This window comes from Euwallacea similis, chromosome 16 (assembly GCF_039881205.1).
Source record: "Euwallacea similis isolate ESF13 chromosome 16, ESF131.1, whole genome shotgun sequence".
Classification (NCBI taxonomy): domain Eukaryota; kingdom Metazoa; phylum Arthropoda; class Insecta; order Coleoptera; family Curculionidae; genus Euwallacea; species Euwallacea similis.
The window spans coordinates 3,874,686-3,897,590 of NC_089624.1; the positions used below are offsets into that span (position 1 = coordinate 3,874,686).

The 22,905-nt window shown below is 32.3% G+C and overlaps 2 protein-coding genes and 1 pseudogene across 3 annotated transcripts in view; 1 reads left to right on the forward strand and 2 right to left on the reverse strand.

Annotated features, from left to right (window-relative positions):
- Positions 1 to 604: 604 nt before the first annotated feature.
- Positions 605 to 5,177, reverse strand: LOC136413970 (odorant receptor 49b-like; annotated as a pseudogene).
- A 3,511-nt stretch (positions 5,178 to 8,688) lies between these two features.
- Positions 8,689 to 11,263, forward strand: Daao1 (D-amino acid oxidase 1). The gene is made up of 5 exons (XM_066397866.1): positions 8,689 to 9,000; positions 9,984 to 10,107; positions 10,161 to 10,463; positions 10,513 to 10,749; positions 10,803 to 11,263. Exons 1-5 carry the CDS (start codon positions 8,804 to 8,806, stop codon positions 10,953 to 10,955), a joined length of 1,014 nt encoding a protein of 337 aa, XP_066253963.1. The 5' UTR covers positions 8,689 to 8,803; the 3' UTR covers positions 10,956 to 11,263.
- Positions 11,264 to 12,141: 878 nt separating this feature from the next.
- Dop2R (dopamine D2-like receptor) overlaps positions 12,142 to 22,905 on the reverse strand; it is a 153,073-nt gene continuing 142,309 nt past the window's right edge. For both annotated transcript variants that reach the window (XM_066398011.1, XM_066398010.1), the window contains 2 exons: positions 16,915 to 17,099; positions 12,142 to 13,264 (listed from right to left, as the gene is read on the reverse strand). In XM_066398011.1, the coding sequence (XP_066254108.1) occupies positions 13,050 to 13,264; positions 16,915 to 17,099 (400 nt within the window). In that variant the 3' untranslated portion in view covers positions 12,142 to 13,049. The remainder of the gene's footprint in view (positions 13,265 to 16,914; positions 17,100 to 22,905) is intronic.

Here is a 22,905-nt window from a genome sequence, read left to right on the forward strand (position 1 = left end):
AGATAATGGCCGCTAAAGTAGTTGTAAACAGGTGAATATTTGCATTGAAATTAGATGCGTGCATCAGGGGAAATGAATCGACAGTTTAGAATTGAGATGTAATAAAATAGTGAAGATATTTTTCAATCCTTCACCCTTTAATTTTTACAGTGCCATTTTTATAATAATTACAAAATTTAAAAAATCTGAAATTTATATAATTTGATGATTCAAACTTCAGTTGTCATTTGAAGAGTTATAGCAATACGGCTAATTATGAAATAATTGGAGAGCTGGTCAAATTACGTGGAGTTATCAAGGGTGATTCCCCTAAACTTATTATTGTTCCTAATCAAAAATCCCGTAATTTAATTTCATGAAAAAATAATAAAATTTCAACGTTATTTTCACATCAAACAAATTTGCTTCCGTTTTTGAAATCAACTTAATAACATCTAATGGCGCATAATTACCGATAAATATTTACCAACACATTGCGTATAAGTGGGCTAATAGTGCCGATCATTTTCATGATTCATGTGGGGCACGTCAATTTATATGTTGTCACCCATAGTTAATCTCCTATCAATAACTTTCTTCACATAATCGCTCCTCATTGCATTATTTATAGACGGTTTAATAGAGCCAGACAATGATGCGAGGTTTTCAACACCTAAAAATAAAAGGCGTTTAATTAAATTTGGCCCAATCCACAAAAATCATCTTAACGTTCTATTCTCTGAATTGGAATCCCTTCAAGGTGGAGGACTACAACGGAATAAATGGATTAAGCGAAATGCCTGAATCATTTTAAATTAATTCGCGAAAAATTTCATTAAGGTGTCAAACGTTTCCAACACGGGTTCAAAACAATGAAGAAGCCTTCCAACGATGACTGGCCTTTTCCCAATCAATAGAATAGACCTTAAAGTGTGAAAATGAGATTCTTATTTTAATTAGATTAATTAGAGACGCATGCGGTGTAATTAACCGTAATTTTCAGTATAGTTTACGTACATGCAAAAACACTTCGATGGATAATGGTAATATTCGACCTGTGTCGAGAGAAATTGGTTTGTTCAGAGATAGCATGAATAACAGCAACATCTTCCGGAATTCCATGGTACAGTCAATCCATGGGAGGGTACAGATGGCTTTGGATATAGATTCACTCTAAAACCACTAATAATTATACAGGATGTCTGAGTTTTAAGTACCCAAATTTTAATAACGTATAGTACGTCAAAAAATAATGGCAGTTTGCAATATAATTCAATATTCAGTAATGCTTCGTTTACAAAATATAGGCTGTTAAATTTTCAAGATCAAATTGCATGTTTTGGAATTTCTTGGACACCGTTTGAGATATTGTACTGAAATTATTGTGTGATTATCTTCCATCCAAACCGTCTTCAGTGAAGCAAAAAATTTGACTCTGAGGTAAACAGTAACATGTGTACCGACGTACGCCTAAATACTTTTGATAAAAAAATGTTACGCCACTGTCTTTTTTTAAATTAAAATTTGTTTTTGAAGATAGTGTTCAATTTGGGAGACAAACGTTTTCTGGTGTTTTCCGACTGACGCACGGTTTCAGAATAAAAAAAGAAAGGTGTTATAATTGCATGTCTTAATTACATGGGTTAATTAAATTTTATTGTTTGTACGACCTGTCCATTTCGATTTATTATATATTTTTATATTATTTATTTATTATATATTTTTTTCTGCCTTGAAGACAGGTACGATAAACAATTAAAATGGGCAGATCGTATAAACAATAACATTTAATTAACCCATGTAATTAAGACATGCAATTATAACACCTTTCCTTTTTTATTTTGAAATCGTGCGTCAGTCGGAAAAACACCAAAAAACTTTTGTCTCTGAAATTGAACAGCCTTTTAAAAAACAAATTTTAATTTAAAAAAAGACAGTGGCGTAACATTTTTTAATCAAAAATATCTAGGCGTACGTCAGTTCACACGACACTGTTTACGTTAAAGTCAAATTTTTTGCTTCATTGAAGACGGTTTGGATGGGAGATAATCACACAAAAAATTCATTACAATATCTCAAAAGGTGACTGAGAAATTCCAAAATATGTTTTTTTCTTAAGTTTAACACCTTATATTTTGTAAACGAAGCATTACTGAATGTTGGATTATATTGCAAACTGCCATTATTTTTTGACATACTATACGTCATTAAAGTTTAGGCACTTAAAACGGGGACACCTTGTATAAACAAGCCAAAAAAGCTAACAATTAACGAAATGGTTGAACTGATCTTATTTTTCATCAACAAATAAGAAACGAAATCAGTTAAATCAACGATAGGATAAAAAAGTATTTTCTCTCTCTTTCCGAAATATCCCTATGTAAACACGAATATGTGCCACCGTATACGAATTCAATTTCCATAGTATCCACTTCGTTATCGCGTAGCGTATTAACCATTTAATTTACTGTTAAATAGAGCTACTCTCATTAACATCAAGTCTAAGGAGGATGATCCATGATTAATTGCAGAGAGATCGGTCTTAGGAAATTAAAATCTATCTGCAAAGCAGAGAGGATGATAGCGCATTAAAAAAAGAGTTTCGTTGGAATGACCTACATATTTGACGGGAAATAAAGTTTAATATCTTAGGTCATTAATAAGTGACCTTAATGTGCAAGTTTACACTTGATTCCAATCTCCGAACATCCAGAGAAATAAACCATAATTTGGATGCAATTGTAATAACCGTCGCAACAAAGCGTCTTCTGTCTTATATTTTCAAAGACAGAAAATAATGCTTCATCCTTATACAGGGTGTCCCTGAAATGACTGTATAAGGTTTAACTAAAAATTCTTAACCAAAAATAAAAGATTTTAGGCAAACTTATCTATATCCAATGTGGCTTCGTTTTGTCGCTAGAAGGCGCCAAAATTCTCAAATTAATATCGTTATTTCAAAATACTTGCTTAACGTAGATCGATTGATTTTTAATCATTTTAAAACTAAGAATTACTACATAAATTGTCGTGTTTTGACGTAAGCAGGATCTTGTTTTAATGCGTGTAAATATAAAAAATGGCGCGGGCTTCGGAAATACAAATTTGTATTTTTGTTACTCCCTGTATGAATCCCTGTATGAATGACTTTAATTTTTTCTCTGCCATTAGCTTACTTTATTTTGAAAACTTTTTCTCTTTAGTAAAATTTTCACTAGACATACAGTTTCTCTCCAAAGAAATTATTTACGATGGCTAGTAATTGATCATTATTGTGAAAACAATGTTAAAAAAAAGCCCAACACGATGCTTAAAGAACAGATTAATTTTTTCAAATTAATTTATTTATGTATTCTGGAAAACGGTCAACGTTTTGAACATTTGTTATAAGAATTAAGGAAAATTTGTAGTTATTTAGAATTAAAACTTTTTTGATGTTTTCGTTCCGACTAATTAACAATAATGAATTGCAAGATATGGTGAATAATTTTTTTTAATAGAGAAACTGTATGTCTGGTGAAAATTTTATAAGAGACAAAAAAGTTTTAAAATAAAGTAAGCTAGTAGTAGAGAAAAAATTAAAGTCATTCATACAGAGAGTAGTAAAAATACAAATATGTCAAAACTCCACGCCATTTTTAATATTTCCACGCATTAAAAAAAGATCTTACTTATGTCAAAACACATCAATTTATGCAGTAACTCTTAATTCTGAAGTTAGTGAAAATCGATAAAAGTGTTTAGCAATTATTTCCAAAAAAAAACATATTAATTTGAGAACTTTGACACCCTGTAGCGGCAAAACGAAGCAACATTAGATATAGATGACTTTGCCTAGATGTCTTATTGTTTATTAAGCAATTTTTTGTCAAGTATTGTACAGCCATTTCAAGCATATCTTGTATATCTTTGGTAATGATTGACTCTGAATGAACCGTCGCATGATTAACTAATCTGAATTAATTCGTGAATTCGAGTCACATTAAAGATGATTTCGTTTTCGAATCAGCAGAAAATTAACTGCTCGGTGAGCATACTGAAAAGAAAAAAAAGCAGGTAGATGAGTTCCATTGATGTGAGGGTATTCCATAAGCATAATTATTGGAGAAGGGGCATATTTCTAATTTGGATATGAAATTGCGACTTACATGCCAAAGGTAGAGTATGGCGCAATATATCAAGGCACCTCTTATGAGTAATACAGCCAAAAGTATGATAACTATTTTCTCTAGTTTTGTTGATCCTAAGGAAAGATAAATCCGAATTAATTTATACGTAAAATATTTAGGAAAATCATGGGTAAAAAACTTCCTGTGACTAAGAATTTGACGATTCTCGGTGATATCCTCAGTTATATTTCGCTGGAAATATTTTACTTTAATTTGTTCATTGACTAGACAATATTGTAATACTTCCTAAATTGTTTTAAGTCTGTTAATATCTTCCAATGTTAGCATCAAAAAGTCATAGTGTAATCCTACTTAAATCTCAAAAGAAGTACATTTTATCTAGCCATTTGTGGCTTCTATACCTGCATCATCAAATTGAAAGTAAATGAATCGATGTTCATAGTATGCATGATATTGAAAGTATTCGCAAAACTTTGAAATACCCATGTTAGCTTAAAATAGTGAGGTTCCATTTAATTGTATGGATATCAACCATTGATAGGCAACGTTTATTTCTCGTGAATCAACGGATATAGAGTCCCAGAATATTTGGGGGCTAAAACCTAAAAAAGTGCCATAGAAAAATAAGAAATCTGCATGGTTCTTGATTTTCAGGGCTTCATTCATATGTATGTCTAGAGCATTTCCCCTATATTACGGGCTAAAGTGTTCACGTCCCTTATACATAAGGATATTATGCCACTTACCTGAAAAAGAGGATTTTCTCCTAAGTTATTTAAAATATCCTTAAGGGCATTCATATTACAGTAAATAGTTAGTTTTAACTAGATTAACGAAAAATACGCAAAACACGAACAATGTTAAAATAACTTTTTGTATATTATCCCCACTCACCATCATGTAGATCGCTTGAGGCAGGAGGAATATTATTAAGATACACAAGCAGGAAAACGTATACAAGTTGTATCAGGTTTTCTGCTTGTCAAGTTTCCAAAATCTCAAATAAAAGAAAATGCAGCAGTTCTTTTTGAATTGGGGCCTTAGACCAAATTGCTTCGTGTCGGACATATTATATTAAAAGAGCTTTGTAGTGAAGATTTGATGTAAAATAATTTTAGTGCAGAACTATTTTATCTGAAAAATTCTGCTCTCGAAAGGTTGCAATCCTCGCAATTTATATCGCCATGCAGGTACTTAATCAAACTGTCCAGTGTTCAATTATAACGTAAAATCGTTAAAGTGATGGCAGCTAGCAATTTTCAGTTACAAGCATCTCGACAGCGATTCTTAATTCAGTTTTTATTGCTTTTCCCTACAAAACTTGAGAAATATGAAATAATCGATCCATCTACGTGCACATTATCTGATTTTTATCTAGCACGTATCTATAAACTCGTGCATCAAAACGATTTACCCCCGTTTAATAATGCAGCTTTTATGAACAGGAGGGCTCCCCTGACATTGCAGGTCGTAAAACTTAGAGTTTTACCCCATCAAAGGGAGGTCACAAGCGCGCAGAAAGGAAATTAGAAAAGTTGTGACAACTAAGGAGAAATATTATTTCCTATTGTAATAGTTGCAAAGTGTTCAAATTTAAATGGGAAATCTTTTCGAGCCATGAAAACTTTAAGGCAAAAGTGGTAATAAAGCCTTTGAAGGATTTTCGCAGATTTAATCAAACCAAGAGAAAAATCTTATATCTTGCAATTACAAGGTTTGAACTTTTCATATTGAAACAATCATAAATAACCCATAATACTTGGACTACATAGTACATAAGTACGTGATATACACATAGCTTCAAAAATTCAGATCACTGTAATTCTTAGATATTTTATTACGTGGCGCAAAAATATGTGAATATATCTTTATTAATGGATTTGGATTAAAAATGAATTAGTTTGTGCCATAATTACTTAATTATTAAAATAAATTTTTTTAATAAAAGCAATTTTTAAAGTAAAAAAGAAATTAATAACGTGTGTTTCCACCACTGGCAATAATAAAAGCTTGAAAACGTCTTTGCATGCTTTGAGCAAGGTTAGCTATAAGACTGAGTAATATGCTGCCATTCTTCTGCAGTAGCAATAACAAGCTCCTAGATGGTTTTGGGAGAATCTCTTCCAGAATTCACAGCTCTGGAAAGCATATATCAAACATGTTCTATGATTTTATCTTTTTTTTTCATTTTCATTCTCTTCAGGACTTGCGGTAAAGAATACAAAAAGCCACGAATATATTTTAAAATAATACGTAAATTTTATTTAACATTTAGAGATACTTAAGAAAGTGTACTTTAAAATGTATTGAGGTAGGTGATGGACATTTTCAACATTTGACTTGGTATTTATCATTATAACTATTTCCAAAAATTTGATATAATTATTTAATGTTACTTTGATTACTTCTCCGCACCTTTTTATCTTTTAAGAATAAAAAAATAATAGTAAAATATATTGATTCTTTTAAATGAAAATTATTTAAAAACTGATAGATTTAACAACGACCTAAACAAGAGTACATTTTCTCTGTAGAACCAAGCATTTTTTTGAATTCTCGACTTGTTCTAAGTATGGCTTAATAGAGAAAAAATATGTTTTAAATTACTTAAATCATACGGTGAAACTAGTGCCCTTTAGGAGTAAAGTCAAAGTATGCTTGAAATTGGGAATTCTCCCACCAAAAAACGTAAAACTACCAAATTTCTGATTTATACTATCAAAACTTTCTTAATTATCGAGAAATTTCAGAATAAACTTTAAACTTTGAATACGCTGTATTTCTTAAACCAGCGACATTGGTATAAGCCATTTTGAGCTCAATCACAATATTTTGATGTCTAGTATCTCCACTAGAGTATTGACCCATTATTTCTAACTCACCCTGCATATTATTTATGTATTATGGATGATATTAGGCACATTTCTGTGTTATGCTACTAGATCAGTGTACGTACAGTTTGCGTTGTTAGGGAACACTTTTTCTTTAAAGCATTTATTTTGCATGTTTCTAAATCGATTCAAGTGATTTTTTTACATGCGTTTTCACTATTTATAGGAGAATTCAACAAGGAAAATTCGAGAGCCTTCGAGTTAATCTTAGCTCAATAAGTGAAATTTAACAAAAAAAAGCTATAGAGTTTCTTCTCCTTTTGTTGAGATGAGTCTTTAAGTCTTATTACGTATTCGCTATAGTTCAGTTATTTGCATTATAGTGGGTAATCTTCACTAGCTAGAAGGTTGGTCGGATTTCTAACTTCTTTTATCTTTCCTAAATATCCCTCTTTAACCAAAGACGTTCTTGAACTTTGAAAAAAGACTGTTTGCCTGAATAGGCGTTCAAATTTAGTCCAATACCATTTCTTGTCTTTCAAAATTTCCTAGTTTCCGCTTTTTTGTCATAATAATTTACGATGTCGTTTTAAATGATATCACGATCTTGAAACAGTTTTTTCTATTTAGACTCTTGGTTTCTCATTATCTCCACTTTGAGATCTAATGTAGTGGTGACCTAATTTATTCAAAATGAAATGTTTTTAGAAACTTTTGATGTTTAATAAAGAATTACGTGAATGATTTTCATATGTTTCTATACATCGAAGCCTCTCTTACTTTCTCTTCGCCTTTCTCCCAGTTTCACAGTCCTAAACCGGTTTGTTTAGTGCTTTTTCTCCTTGATATCCTTCAAAACTGAAGATGTTAATCGTTCAATTCGGTATGTTTACCTTCTTTGAAACGGTTTGTATTTTGTTCTCTTTTCTCTCCTGGGTGTCTTCCCAAACTGAAAGTGTCTCTGCCTTTCCCTCCATAACTCCAAATTTGTGCGATCCATACGATTCCCACGAGTGCTGTCGGAAATATTCGGGTTAGGGTTTAGGCTCCCTTTTCGCCCTTCGCTTTGCCCTTAGGCAGTCGCCCTAACCTCACTTAACCTCGACCAATTTTCATAGTGAAGTGACCTACGTACATAAACCTGGGCTGAGCTGAAGCATACATGCACATTGCCTATTAAGGCATGCAAGGGCTAAAAAATCACCACCTGAAGACGGGGCTTTCGCACTGAATGAAAATTGACTAGATTGGTAAGTAATGCCTATCTGTTTCCTGGAACTGATTGATATATGCTAAGAACCCTATATCTGAAATAATAAACGACAATACCTTCCTGTGATTCACGTTCCTATGCATTGAATATCTAGTTCTTCATTTCGTTAAGAGTATTTAATGATTGTGGAATTCCATTTTGGTTTTATTGTTATTAAAAATGATGCCGTTCTTGGAGGAGTGTCTGTTTCTTGCACTCTTTTAAGATGTTTGACATCCGACGGAGATATTAGTCATCTACTCCCTTCCAAGACGCAGTTCTTGATTTCCGCCTTACAATGATACCAAGTTTGCTGCATGGAAAGGAAATTGATGTGTAAATGTGTCAATTTTACCTTTTCAGATGATTATCATTCCAGTTCTATAGTCTGAAGAGCCAAATAAAATCCGATAGGATTGTATACTACTACTAACATGAGTAGCAGAAATTTTATATAGTCCCTCTCTGTTTAAATAAACAGGCTCGTTTCCAATCCAACATAACACGTTTACTTCGTTTATTAATAGAATGGAATAAACATAAACAGTCAAGCAACAAGTGATAAGTACGTGTATTGAGATTCTCAACTGTATAATGAAACGTGGTCCAAGATGAGTGACTTAAAAATAGGAGTGTTAGGTGCAGGAGTTATAGGAACTACTACAGCTTTAGAACTGCAAAAGCGCTACAGAAATGCCAAGATTGATATCATTGCTAATGAATTCTTTGAAGATACTACTAGCTACGTGGCCGCAGGTGTATTTCGGCCTGGAACCAGTTTTAGTGGGCCCAATGAAGACATCACAGAGTAAGTTGTCGTGTAAGGAAATGCAATAGTATTGCAATGTGCTTTCATGTAAATTGTGGTGTTTAGCTCAGTAACTGATCATTTTGTTACATGCAATTTTATCAGAAGCGTAACTACTTATTATAGTCTGTCCCAGATAAGGATGAACAGCATGGGGATCTCGGAAATGGTAATACATACAAAATGGTTTAAATTAGGAATAAGTTGCACAATTTAAAACAAATTAATAATCTGTTTTTATACCGGCTAAATTCCGGGTTACGAAAATGCTCGGAAAAAAATGAATTTGGCGGTTTTGGTTTTTTGCAAATAACTTTTATACGGTTACAGTTAGAGGAATAAACGTTTTACATTCTTAAGACACTTTTTTGAGAACTCCTTAGCAGTGTTGCCAGTTTTCTTATTAAATCCTTACTTGTAGAGATAAATTGTTAAACTTTCGATTTTCATATGGACGCGATATCGAATATTTACATTTTTATAAACTGTAACCGTACAAGATTTATTTGCAAAAAATGAAAATCGCCAAATTCGTTTTTTTTTCGAACATCTTCGTAACCATTCGGAATTTAGCCGGTATAAAAACAGATTATTAATTTACTTTAAATTGCGCAACTTCTTTCCAATTTAAACCATTTTGTACCTATTACCGTTTCCAAGATCCCCATGCTGTTCACCCATATCTGAGATAGACTGTATATGTTGAGACGGTAGAATGTAACCTGTAACTATACTGACCTGTAACTCTTGTTACTCTATATAATCATTTATATATTATATATTAAATATATATTAAATATAAATAGTATAAAATCGTCCAAAAAAATTATTTGGATCATTTTTAATATTGTGATACTTCTGGTTTTATCGCAAATGTTTTAAGTAGGATTTGATGATTCAACGCATTTCAAACGTTCGTTTTAAAAGCAACAAATTTCTATCCAGCCTTAATATCAAATTGATTTCATTTATACTGTGTGCAGAAAATGGATGAGAGATTCATATGACTATTGGGACAATCTGCGCAGATCCAGAGAAGGCATCGATGCTGGAATCATTGAGCTTTCTGGCTACATATTTTCCAGCCAATATCCCGAAATTGTCAGGGTAAAAACTAGAACCATATATATCTTCAATTTTCCTTTCCGCTAAAACTTTAGAACAGATTTTTGGAGAAAGTTTGCCCGATTTACCGAGCTGCAACACCTGATGAGCTAACCTTGTGCCCTGGAAATTGGAAATATGGCTCGTTTTTCACCACAGTTCTCACTCAGTCCAGCTATTACATACCATGGACTTTAACCCAGTTTAAAAGAAATGGAGGACTGGTACTGAATCAGAAAATCGAGAATTTGGGGCAAGTGGGGTTAAACTATGATGTTATCGTGAATTGCACAGGCTTGGGTGCTAAATTCCTATGCAATGATCATCAATTGGTACCAATTAGAGGGCAAGTCACAAAGGTCCGAATATTTTCTATATCTACCTAAGTTTTTGAATAATTGCTTTTAGGTAAAAGCCCCATGGTTGAAAACTTTTTTTTATGGAGATTTGGATACCTATATTATTCCAGGGGTGGATTCTGTTACTCTGGGAGGGTGCAGGCAGTATGAGTCCTGGGATACCGATGTCAATAAGTATGACATCCTAAGGATTAAAGAGCAATGTGAGACTTTGTTGCCCAGTCTTAAGGGAGCGAAGGTTATTGGACATAAAGTGGGGCTGAGACCTCATAGAAATGTTGTTAGGGTGAGTTTTACGTTAACTTTGTGAAATAATAAAATAGCAGGGATGTTATTTAGGTTGAGAAGGAAATAAGGAAGTTTAATGGAAAAAATATAAAAGTAGTGCATAATTATGGACATGGAGGTTATGGGGTAACTACAGCCCCTGGAACGTCATTATATGCTTGTGAATTAGTGCAAGAAATTCTAGCTGGGAATAGTAAATTGTAGCTTAGTTTATTAATTCGTTTTTACTCGAAGTCGTATTTTTTTTCTACATTTTGAACCCAAATTTTTAAAATGCGATTAAAGTAATTTTATACCTCAGCTTTTGGAGAATTTCATTCACCTTTTGTTCAGTACTAAAAATCTGGTATTTTAATATTAAGCAACTATTGTAACCACAGTATTTGCCAGACATAAATTTCTTTTATTAAAATTTCTATCAATGTTTACGAGTCAAAAATTCTACAAAGGTATCGCGAGTAAGCAGCATTTTGTTCAGGTTAGTTAAAACTCTCCTCCGAATGTAATTCATGCATCGAAAATTTTGAATAAATTTGGATTAATATGCATTCATTAATCCATAATTTTCGATAACTTTGATAATTAAATTTAAAACTAATATTGCATATGATTATTTTTGATTATAATTTATACTAAGTCAATCAATAAATAAACAAAATTGTTCGTTTGTTTAAAAAAATTTTCTTATGATGGAACACTTGGAACCGCTCATTGTAAGTACTTGAAATAACAGTTCCCATTAGTATTAGTTAAAAAACGTTTTTTTAAGCTCTGTTTATGTTTTGTTCTGTTTTACCGTTCTTGAGTTTAAAGGGCTGGATGAAGGATGAAGTCATCTTCAGAATCATCCCTATCTTGGTGATGTTCAATACTAACTTATTCATGTGTACTAGCTCCATTCCATTCTGTTTGAGAATTTGTGGCTAAATAGATAATTGTCTCCCACTGAGATGTACAACAGGTGATAGAATCAGAACCCTCATGGGAATCAACACCATCATTTGGGGCGCGAACATGCATCCATTTTCCAAAAATTGTAATTTTCCACTCAATTGATAAACTGCGCTGTAATCAGGTTCATGAAAAATTGCAGAACATATAATTGGTTTCTGCCCACGTGGAATATGAAATAATTCAGTTTATGCGATGAGCGGTGAAATCACCTGATGTTCCATTTTTGGACCACTGGAAATGACTAATGCCCGTCCAGTATCGAAACACTGAGGAAAAACGGGTTAAATAATCAAAATATTGTTATTTTGTCAACAATTCATAACAGCTTTTGCCTCGCAATACCCTCAAGAAATTGTTAAAATCTGTTAGAAAACAAACTTCAATATTTTATTAGGAAACAGCTTTATTTTTCTTTAACATTAACGAATAAATGCGTCCTAGGAAATGTCCTGCAATATTACAATAGTAAGCGTAGATTTTTTAAGCCCAAAGTCGAAGATTCTTGGATTCAATCTAAGTCAACGCTCACATCTGAATCAAATGTGAACATGGACCTTCATTTCTAAAAATTTAACTGAATCCAACAATTTTTCCCTTTAGAATTTATTCTCTATACTTCATCAGTAGTATTCTGGGCTCATTTGCATATCTCACCAATGAAGCATAACTTACTGAAATACGGAGAGTTATTTCTTTACAACACTGGCCTATATACAGTATTATTTACAATTATTAGCAATTTCCTATGGAGAAGGAAGTAGTTAGCGATTCCTTCAGAATCCTCTAGTTTCCTTCTTCCACGAAGGGATTCATACAAATTTGAGGCCAAAAGTAGGTAATAATCTTAAATTATGGAAGTTTCTACCTAATGCGACGATTGTGCATACAGAATGTGTCAGTTGAGAGGATTGTAGACAAAGTTAACACACCCTGTATCAACTAGTAGAACTAATTTACCCTGTAAAACACATCATCTACTTTGATATGTACAAGTTATTTTGCGCATTTACATTATATAGGTACAAGTTTGTTCAATAATACTAACTTTCTCTAGTCTACGAATTTGATATTGTACTTCCAGCAATAAAGCTTCAACTTCCTCTGTTTGGATTCGTCATTAATTTGTGAGTCTGCATTAAGGCATCTACTCTTTACACACGAAACAAAATCAAAATTAGATATTGCTAGTTTTGATTTGAAAAACATAATGCCTCGGTCTGGTGATATGTGGACTCATCAGTAAATTCGAATCTTCTCTTCGTTATAACTATCTTTAAATACATTACTTTGGCAATTAATATAAAGTTTGGCACGTTAGAAAAATCAATGGGAAACCTAAATAACTTAGGGTCCCATAAACATCAGTTTCTTGAAAGCTTTTCTAAACTCTGGATTGAATATGGTATAGATGACAGGGTTGACAAAACTATTCATGTAACCCAGCCACGTTGTGAGCAGAAAGGCAGAAACGCCAGGATTGCAAGGCGTTTTCAATTTGCTGCACATAGCGTCCAGGATATTGCAGGTGAAGAAGGGTACCCAACACATGAGGAATAAACCTGGAAGTATAAAATTCTAGAATTTATACACGTAAACAGATAATTTTTGCAAGGTAAGTAAAAGCAATGATTTGGTACAATACATTTCTAGCTGAATTCTATTCTCTATGTAAGGTTGAAGGCATTCAGAAAATTGCAACTCAGCTACTTCTATATAATGTATTTCGCAACCTTTAATCATGTATCTTCATGGCTTTTGAACTTTTTTTTTCACTTCTCAGCTTTTGATTCACGTTTATTTGCCATCGCTTCTACTTCATCTTTAGATTCAATTGTCATACTCTTTGTTGTTAATAAGCCCCTCTTGCTAATTTTGTATTCTGCCTCGTTTTGCTTTACTGTTTCGGCTTTGGTCTTCACTTGTTTCTTCTTCACTACCTGTCTTACATTCTTCGTCTCTTTACGTTTTTTAATTTTGGTATCTGATTTTTTTCCCTCTTTGATTTCTCTTCTCTTCCTCTGCAATTACTATCATTTTTTCTAAAAACACTGGTGTAACTTCGTTTTCAGAGATGAGGTAAGTTAATGAGAATCGATTTTTTTTTTTTTGGTTTTGGTATTTTCTCCAACACTTTTCTTGATACGCCTTTGTTTTATTTCAATATCATCTTATAATTGAGAAAAAATTAATACTCTATTAAAGACAATGGTGTTTTCAAAGCGGAGGCAAATTCTCGAAAAATTACATACGATGCCTTCTTCCATATGGGTCTTTTCTTCATTTCCACTCCTCCTGTTAAATTGTTGCTTTTTTCAAAATCTTTTTAAAATTGATGCATATAATTTTGACATTTTTCTTTGGATAAATCTGACCTCATTATATTTCGTCCAGCTACAAGATAATTCAATATTTTATATTTTCCGGAATAACCCCCAAAAAATGAATATCGTTAGTTTCTTGTCTAAGACACTGGAGATGCATAATAACCTGAGCTACCTTTGAGGGTCTTAATTCTCAAACTGAAGTCTTTAAAGAAGACCGAACAAAGGGCCTTTGAATGCATTGAATGCACAGACTTTTTCTTCTATAATCCGAATTTTTTAATTACAACAATGCGGCTCCTTCCTAATGAGTTCATGAAAATCTAGAAATACTTGTCTGTAGTATTATAAAGACCGAATAAATACAAAAAGATATCTTTATGACTCTCGTCTATTTTGCAACCTGTTGCGATTACTTGAGAATATCCCCAAAAACACTTACCTCAAAGTTCCCACTTTCCCGTTGGGATCAAAGGGGTAGTAGACCCAGAAGTTGGAAAAATTAGAAAAGATTTACTAACCCATTCGGGGCTAATAAAAAACAAGTGTAGCAATAAAGGCCCATCCAAAGTCCAAGCACGTGGGGAACACGAATATCCCGGTGAAAAACGACACCTAATGTATCACAAACACTCATGCAATAAAAAGATTTATTTTATTTTAGATTCGGAAAGATTTCGCCATAGCTGCAATAGAACCGAGATTTTTACTTCCTTTTTATGTTGACATTTTACCCGGATATAAAACGATATAAACAAACATAATTAAATGTTCTATTAAACCTAATCTTTTAGATTTTTGCCCCGGATTGTCGTCCTGATCTTCAACAGCCGTAAAATTGTGTGTTTAATGTCACATCTCTTTTATCCTGTGTTAAATTACTAGACAATGCGGTTACATTACCCACATACGAATGTCGCGAAAAGTTATTTTGAGAAAAAAGTCAAATTGAAATTTAATGACATCCCAAACTTTGCCGAATCTCATCGACCTGGAGATTTTCCGCTGATGCTCAAGAACTTCTGAGAACTTCCTGACGTGGTTAACGAAGTTAATCTCTGTCTCTCTTTCGATTATATTATTCGTCGAAGTTGGTCTACAAAAAAGTTTAACCTACCCTTTTTCTTTTTCCATAGGGCCTCCAGATTTCAGCTTAAGTTTTCAAATCAATGGGACATAAATTGGGTTTCTAATGAGAAGTCATAAATACATTCGACTAGAAATTACGTGAGGAAGAAAATGAAGGAGTATGTAAAGAGAATTAACCTATACTAAAACTACAACTGGACTTAAACTTGAAAAATGTCGTGTTAAATCCTTCTCTAAAATAGTCTAGACGTTAATATACTACTTATCATAAAAATTTCAAAAGTAAAATTAATTCGCGTAGTTTTATGAAATTTCGTAAATATATTGACAAAACTGTACAAAATATTGTAAATGATGTAATTTGCGAGTGAACCGTAGTCCAGAAAGTCTTTAAAATTCGAATGATGTGTATAACCACTTTGTGAATTTATGCCCTCAGAAACTCGTTTGGGTATGCTTCTAAGCAAATGGTTAACTTTCCCTTGAAGTAGTGTAGCCCAAGAAACTTCAATTGCAATTCGTAACCCTGCTAAAGTACGTTCAGTGTAGTAACTCTTCTTCCTGTCATGTCCTATATGTGTTCCATGAAGGAAAAATCAGGAGAGTGTGAAGGCCAAGGAAGCACATTAACATTGTGGGGTTATAGATGAGCCATAGTTACAAGAGCAATATGCGGCCGTGCATTGTCTTGCTGGAAAAACACGTTTCCAATGCATTGAATGTATAGTATAGCTATTGGTTCTAATACTTCCTGTATGTAACGCACGGTGTTGTATGTAAAATTTGATCAACTGTACTACTACTATAACTGAATACGTTTACCGATTTTGGTTGAATTTGATGCATTAATTCTATATGTTGCATTTTTTATGATAAGTGGTGTATTAAATTGCCCTCAAAACCAAAAAATAAAGCTGAAGGAGAACAAAAAAAATGATTTTTAAACGGTGGTATTGCGATTGAAACATGTTTAAGAAGGAAAAATTGTTTTTCTAGCAAAAGTCGCGCTTATTTTAGGATTAAGTGAAGCATTTCATCTTGTACGAGGAAAAATTTCCAGAATTTGTCGTTAAAATGACATATGAAATGTTGCAAATCCAAGAGTGAAAAGATGTTATCCATTACTAAAACGAAAGCAGCTGAAGACATTCGGAATAAAAATTTACAAAAATCATTGAAACGTGTTAACTTGAGCGTACTTGTCGTGAAGAATTTATTGAAATTGTAGCTGTTTAGATATATAGAAGATTGGAGGGACGTTTTATCAATAGTTACCGAAATCCTTAAATTGAATAAAGAAGATATCGTTGGGAATTAAAGGCAAAACGATGCAAGTAACTCCCAATAGAAGAATGGATGAAGAGAGAGACAAAGATAAGAGGAAGAATATGAATTTTTGTTCTGATAAAGAATTATTTCGGTTTGGTACAATTCCCTATAACAATCCTGCCAACTTTCATTAAATTACATCGGAGTTTTTGAGATATTAACAATTTATTGTCGGTGTTCCAGTTTCGCGATTGTTATTTGTTTTAATTAATTAAGTTTGGATACTTCTAGGTTATACAATTGTCGCAAATCTATTTGTTTGCTTATTCCAATTATTTTGAGGAATGCGTCCTAATGATTTTTCAGATTATCGACAGTTACTTCTTAAGGAATGTATGACAAATGGCACAGAGAAACTGGTTAACGAAAGAATTTTCTGAATATAAAACTCTTGTTGCGGTGTTGGGAATTGTATGGTTTGATTTTGCCCTCAAACCAGCTCTGTTGTTATAAGGAAAACATGATCTTACCTAGCACAATAGCCAACGTTTTCGTAGCCTTCCTTTCCCTTTTGGCGGACGACTTTTCCCTCTTTTTCCTGCTGGCTTTGTTTACTTTGTAAATTGTAAATCTGGCTGCGGCAGTCGCTTTTTTCTCTTTTTTGGACCCTATCGATCTCACGCTTGCCGTCCTCGAGTTTATCGTCGCCACCGTCCTGAAATAATATGACAAATGACACTCCATGAAATTTGTATGGCACACTCGGTTTCGGTCGAATATACGAAATAGTTCCGCGAATAAATATAGAAGTTTGCATTGAAATATTGTTTATGGGAGCGTGGAAAGGTGAAGCCAGCTCGTTTATCTTGAGATTTTTCCATTAGAAGTGACACGAAAGCACTTGGAGCCGACGCGACGCTCTTTGCCACTGCAGATGACAGTACTTTTGTCAAGCACTCTTGCAGAGTTTATTGTGAAGATATTGTTAAGTCGCAATAAAAAGTTCAACTTAAATCGCACGTTAATTCAATAATATATGAGTTTAATAAAATTGGTTTATTGAAAAATAACTCAAAACAACAATGACAGTGTAATGGTAAGAAGCGATCTTTAAAAAATTGTGTAACGCAGATAACCCTGCGTCTATCAAGCACCGTTGTAGAGTTTACATTGAAGATATTGTTAAATCATAATAAAGACTTAACTTAAATCACATATATACGTAATACTGAGAGAGAAATTGTTTTTTTTTAACTACAGAAATTATAAAGTTGAAAAGGAATCTATGAAAAATCGTACACAGTCGACGATACGTTTGCAACGCACCTTTGTAAAGTTTATTGCGATAAAAGTCAAAATCGAAATGAAGAGAAAAGGACTACAAATTCAAGAAGTGAAATAGTTTACTATTTTTATGAAATTCTTCACTTGGCTTGAAAATGAAATTACATAATTGCAAAATAAATGCTGAACTTGACCTTTCAATAATAGTAAAGTTTGTCGTGATATTAAGCTTTTTCGCACTACTTGATTCCTGATAGAAATGGAGCTCCAAAGACTACTATCTGATTACACTGCGGTAGTGGAAACCTGAAGTAAGTAAGCCTCCGAGAGCTTTTTAGTACTTTTATTTTATCTATATCCCAAAAGCATATTCAGATATAATTGTTTAACTTTGCTAATGAAAAAAGTAATCTTCGTAAATTTACTGCCATAATTTGAATCAATTTAAAATCAGTTCTATGAAGAGATTGAAGCTATCACTCCTTATTTTATGCTCTAGCGTATTCGAAAATATTAGATTTGAGTTGGAAAGATGCCAGCTGAAAAATAGGTGATTTATTGATAATATTATTTTCCATAAATGTATTCCCAATAAATGAGATTTTAAGTTATAAATAGAATTAATAGAGAACCCTGACGATAATGTAAAACGCTCTAAGATACCTTTTATTATGACCGACATTGACCCGTCAGCTACCTGCAACTTAACTAAGAAAATAAGACTTTGACACTATTTTTTAATCCACCTTGTACGTGCAAGTATATTTTCGAAAAATATTACATCTTTGCCCTTCATACAGGAAATTCTTAATCTCAATTTTTTTTAAAATTACCGTAACATGACGAGCTATTTCGTGACCAGGAGGGGGTTTTTACTTTCTTGATGTTGGAAATAAATACAGAGGAGGATTCCAAAATGCAGTTTTAAAGACCACCCTCTGTTTTTAAAACCAAGTTAGTAATGACTTTTCTGTTGCTGCTTTCTTTCGTTTAATAAAAATCGATCACAGGAGTGCGAAATCTATATACCTTTAACTTCAATAATAGTTGAAATACTCCGTAAAATCATCGAATTTGAGCCACCCTGCACGCAAGACTTTTATGGAGGTATTCTAAACTGCTGAAGATTTAAGATGGGTTTAATTTGGAAAAAGTAGCTGTTTCGTATGCCAATAATCTAGAATCAGCTTTATTTAACTTCCCTTCAAAGATGTAAATATAGAGTGAAAATATGCAGTATTAATATATTGATGTTAATATATAAACAACCTATATCTTAATGACACCCAGTAGAGACTAAAATGTCATATCTACTACTTAGGCAATAAAGTGCTACTTTTACTGCTGAGGTCGTATACAAAACCATTTTTACGTTGGGTGAGTAATTGCTTAAATAATTCACACAAGAATTAATGCAAGAACTCGAGTTTATTAAGTGAAAAAGCTATGCATCAGTACTTTAACTTTGGGGGAAAGCCGTCAAATTTGAGGGTAAATTTTCTGAATAGGATTTTTTAGAGGCAAATAAATTTTAGGGAAAATTAATGAGCTTATGGGATAGAACTTGCGGATTAACCAGCCGATTACTTACGATTATGATTACAAGAATTAAAGTCATTTTAACCGTAAAGAACAGTACACTCACCTCAATTATCTAATATGCAATTCAGAAAGAATGGACCAATTCAAATGTTAGGAACTCAAGTTTGTTTTAATTAGGGAGCAGATTTCAGACTTGTTGATTTTTCATTATTTTATTCTTACAATTTCAAATTCGGTATCTTGAAATCGGTGAAAGAAGTAAGTGTTTTATTCTGCAAAAATGCACTGTGTTATCAGCTTTCTTCATTTTGTCCTTAAGTCTAATATATGTACAGGGTGGTCCACTACCTTATCTTAAAAACCAAAGTTAGGTATAGAAAAAAAACATAATATTAAAGCTATATCAGTTTTTCATGAATTTTTATTTTTTAATACTTTAGAAATTACAGGGTGGTCCAGAAAACGATAGCGTGACAAAAATACACGTTTTTAATCGAAATACCCTATATTTTGTTACGAATACTAATTCTATTTTTAATTATAAGTATTTTTTTTCTTCAGTTTAGATATATAGCATATACAGGGTGTCCCACTAAGATGTTCGCGGAAGATAACTCAATAACTATTAAGCTTAGAGAAAAAGTGTAAAGACAAATCAGACTTTATTTTTTCAACACTACAAACTAAAAATATTTTCATTTATACAGGGTTCAGCATAAAGCTTGTGCAATATGAAACTTCTTTATTTCAAATGGAACACTATGTATATTTTTGCACTTTTAGATTCCAGGCATTAAACTGATCAAATAACTATTACATTTCCCTACACCTAAACCTAACCGTTATTGAGATATTTTGATTTAAAAGAAAAAAATTGCCAAAACACCATTCCATTAAAATGTAAAACTCTTAGCTGTTATCAAAGTTGGCTTTATGAAACTTTGTCGACATGTTAACCAGACATAATAGATTAGGTTGGCAGGAAAAGTTTTTATAAATATTATATAAGGTGCCCAAAAAAAATGTCGCATTTGAAGAACTTTGAAAGCAGAAAAGTCCATTATTTTAAATGAGACACCCTGTATATTTTTACATGTCTGGATACTAAATTTAATTTTGAATCGATTTCTATTAGGGATCCCTATGCTTAAAATTAACGGTTTTGCCATAATTTGCGATTTTTTGATTATTGGCTAATAATATTCCGAAATATCTTAGTTGCCTTGGAAAAATATGGCTGCTTCTATAAATGACATTTTATATTATTTAACAAACGACTATCTCAGTTTAAGCAAACAAATATTGATTTGTCATTTCTTTAACTTTTGGTTAATTAGTTGATTTTTTTGGCTTAATAAGTTGATTAGTAATTATTTATTGATTTAAAAAAATGAATTTTTCTAAAAATGAATTAACACAAATGGTCTATGCGCTTGGAACTAGTGACGGAAATTGCTTATTAGCAAATAAGATATATCGGCAAAAATTTCCAAACATCGAACGATCACTACCTCATGTTTCAAATTTTAACAAGCTCAAAGAACGATTTGAGAGAACGGGAAATGTTAATTACATGAAGAATAACCAGAGGAAGAAAAACGTTTGAAATAAAGAAAACGAACTTTTAGTTCTTCAAAGTTTAATTGAGAACCCTCATAATTCTTGCCGGCGCCTGGATTTAGAAACTGGTATTTCCAAGTCTACCATAAATAGGATAGCAAAAAAATTTAAGTTTCATCCATACCATATTCAGTTATTTCAAGAGCTTAATAATAATGATTTTGTTAATCGATTAAATTTTTGTAATTGGGCCATAGAAGAGAATCAGCGTAATCCGAACTTCTTTAATACGGTTTTGTTTACCGACGAAGCAACTTTTCACAGCAATGGATTTGTAAGTAAACATAATTTTCATTATTATTATAAAGAAAATCCACATTTTTTTAAGCTCCTGAATCATCAACATCGGTGGACATTGAACGTATGGGCAGGGATTCTTGGAACTAAAATAATAGGTCCCTATTTCTTCGAAAATTCTATTAATGGAGATACATTTTTACAATTTTTGCAAAATGGTTTTGAGGAGTCTTTAGAAGAACTACCATTAGAAACAATTAGACTCATGTGGCTGCAATTAGATGGGGCTCCGCCACACTTTAGTCATTCAGTAAGAGAATATTTAAATGCCATTTTTGAAAATAAATGGATAGGAAGGGGAGGACCTATTAATTGGCCAGCTAGATCGCCTGACCTAACTAAATTGGATTTCTTTTTATGGGGATATGTAAAAGAAGAATTGTATAAAACTGTTTCTACAACAAAAGAAGATATGAAAAATAGAATTAGAACTATAATCCAGGCGATTGATGTGCAAACTTTAAGAAAGGTACATGATTCATTTTTAAAAAGAATTCGTATTTACTCACAACAAAATGGTGGATATATAGAACATTTGTCAAAATATACTTAATATATTAATTTTGTTGTTTTTTTTTACTTTAATTTTTGTTAGCGCGGGGAACGAGCCATATTTTTTCAAGGCAACTAAGATATTTCGGAATATTATTAGCCAATAATAAAAAAAACGCAAATTATGGCAAAACCGTTAATTTTAGACATAGGGATCCCTAATAGAAATCGATTCAGAATTAAATTTAGTATCCAGACATGTAATGACATGTAAATATACAGGGTGTCTCATTTAAAATAATTGACTTTTCTGCTTTCAAAGTTTTTCAAATGCGACATTTTTTTTTGGGCATCTTGTATAATATTTATAAAAAGTTTTCCTGCCAACCTAATCTATTATGTCTGGTTAACATGTCGACAAAGTTTCATAAAGCCAACTTTGATAACAGCTAAGAGTTTTACATTTTAATGGAATGGTGTTTTGGCAATTTTTTTCTTTTAAATCAAAATATCTCAAAAACAGTTAGGTTTAGGTGTAGGGAAATGTAATAGTTATTTGATCAGTTTAATGCCTGGAATCTAAAAGTGCAAAAATATACATAGTGTTCCATTTGAAATAAAGAAGTTTCATATTGCACAAGCTTTATGCCGAACCCTGTATAAACGAAAATATTTTTAGTTTGTAGTGTTGAAAAAATAAAGTCTGTTTTGTCTTTACACTTTTTCTCTAAGCTTAATAGTTATTGAGTTATCCTCCGCGAACATCTTAGTGGGACACCCTCTATATATAGGGTGTATCAGAAATAAGTACGTTAAATTTATCTGGTGGTAGAATTCTTCAAGGGCAACAACTTTCCTTAATACTTTTTTTTCGATCATCCTTCATCATCAAGACAAAATTAAAAATAGTTTTGGACAAATTTCATTACTCGGCGTTGACCTACTCAACTGAGTAATAAACACATTCCAAAAACAATCGCAAAAAAGGTTGGCAAGTTTTTGTACCTACATCGAATTATTAACGTCTGAAATGTTTATGATTAGTAGTGATTCATTGTTTAAATTGTAATACAAGATTTACTTATAAAATAAGTTCATATTGTCAAGTAGAATTTTATGTTAACAAAAAAATACACATTAAGCAAATACAAAAAACTTTCGACTTACTTTATTCATAAAAGGTGTTCAAAATAACCACCATTATTTTCAAAACAATACTGCAACCGCCGACGAAATGACTCCTCAAACCTTTATAACATTATTGGATTATTTCGAAGCGATATAGC

What these genes read in the sequence shown, in the direction of transcription:
- Daao1 (XM_066397866.1), top strand. Translation starts at nt 8,804, where the DNA reads ATGAGTGACTTAAAAATAGGAGTGTTAGGTGCAGGAGTTATAGGAACT. An exon ending in CCCAATGAAGACATCACAGA is followed by an intron (nt 9,001 to 9,983) that starts GTAAGTTGTCGT and finishes TACTGTGTGCAG; the next exon opens with AAAATGGATGAGAGATTCAT. An exon ending in CTCATAGAAATGTTGTTAGG is followed by an intron (nt 10,750 to 10,802) that starts GTGAGTTTTACG and finishes GATGTTATTTAG; the next exon opens with GTTGAGAAGGAAATAAGGAA.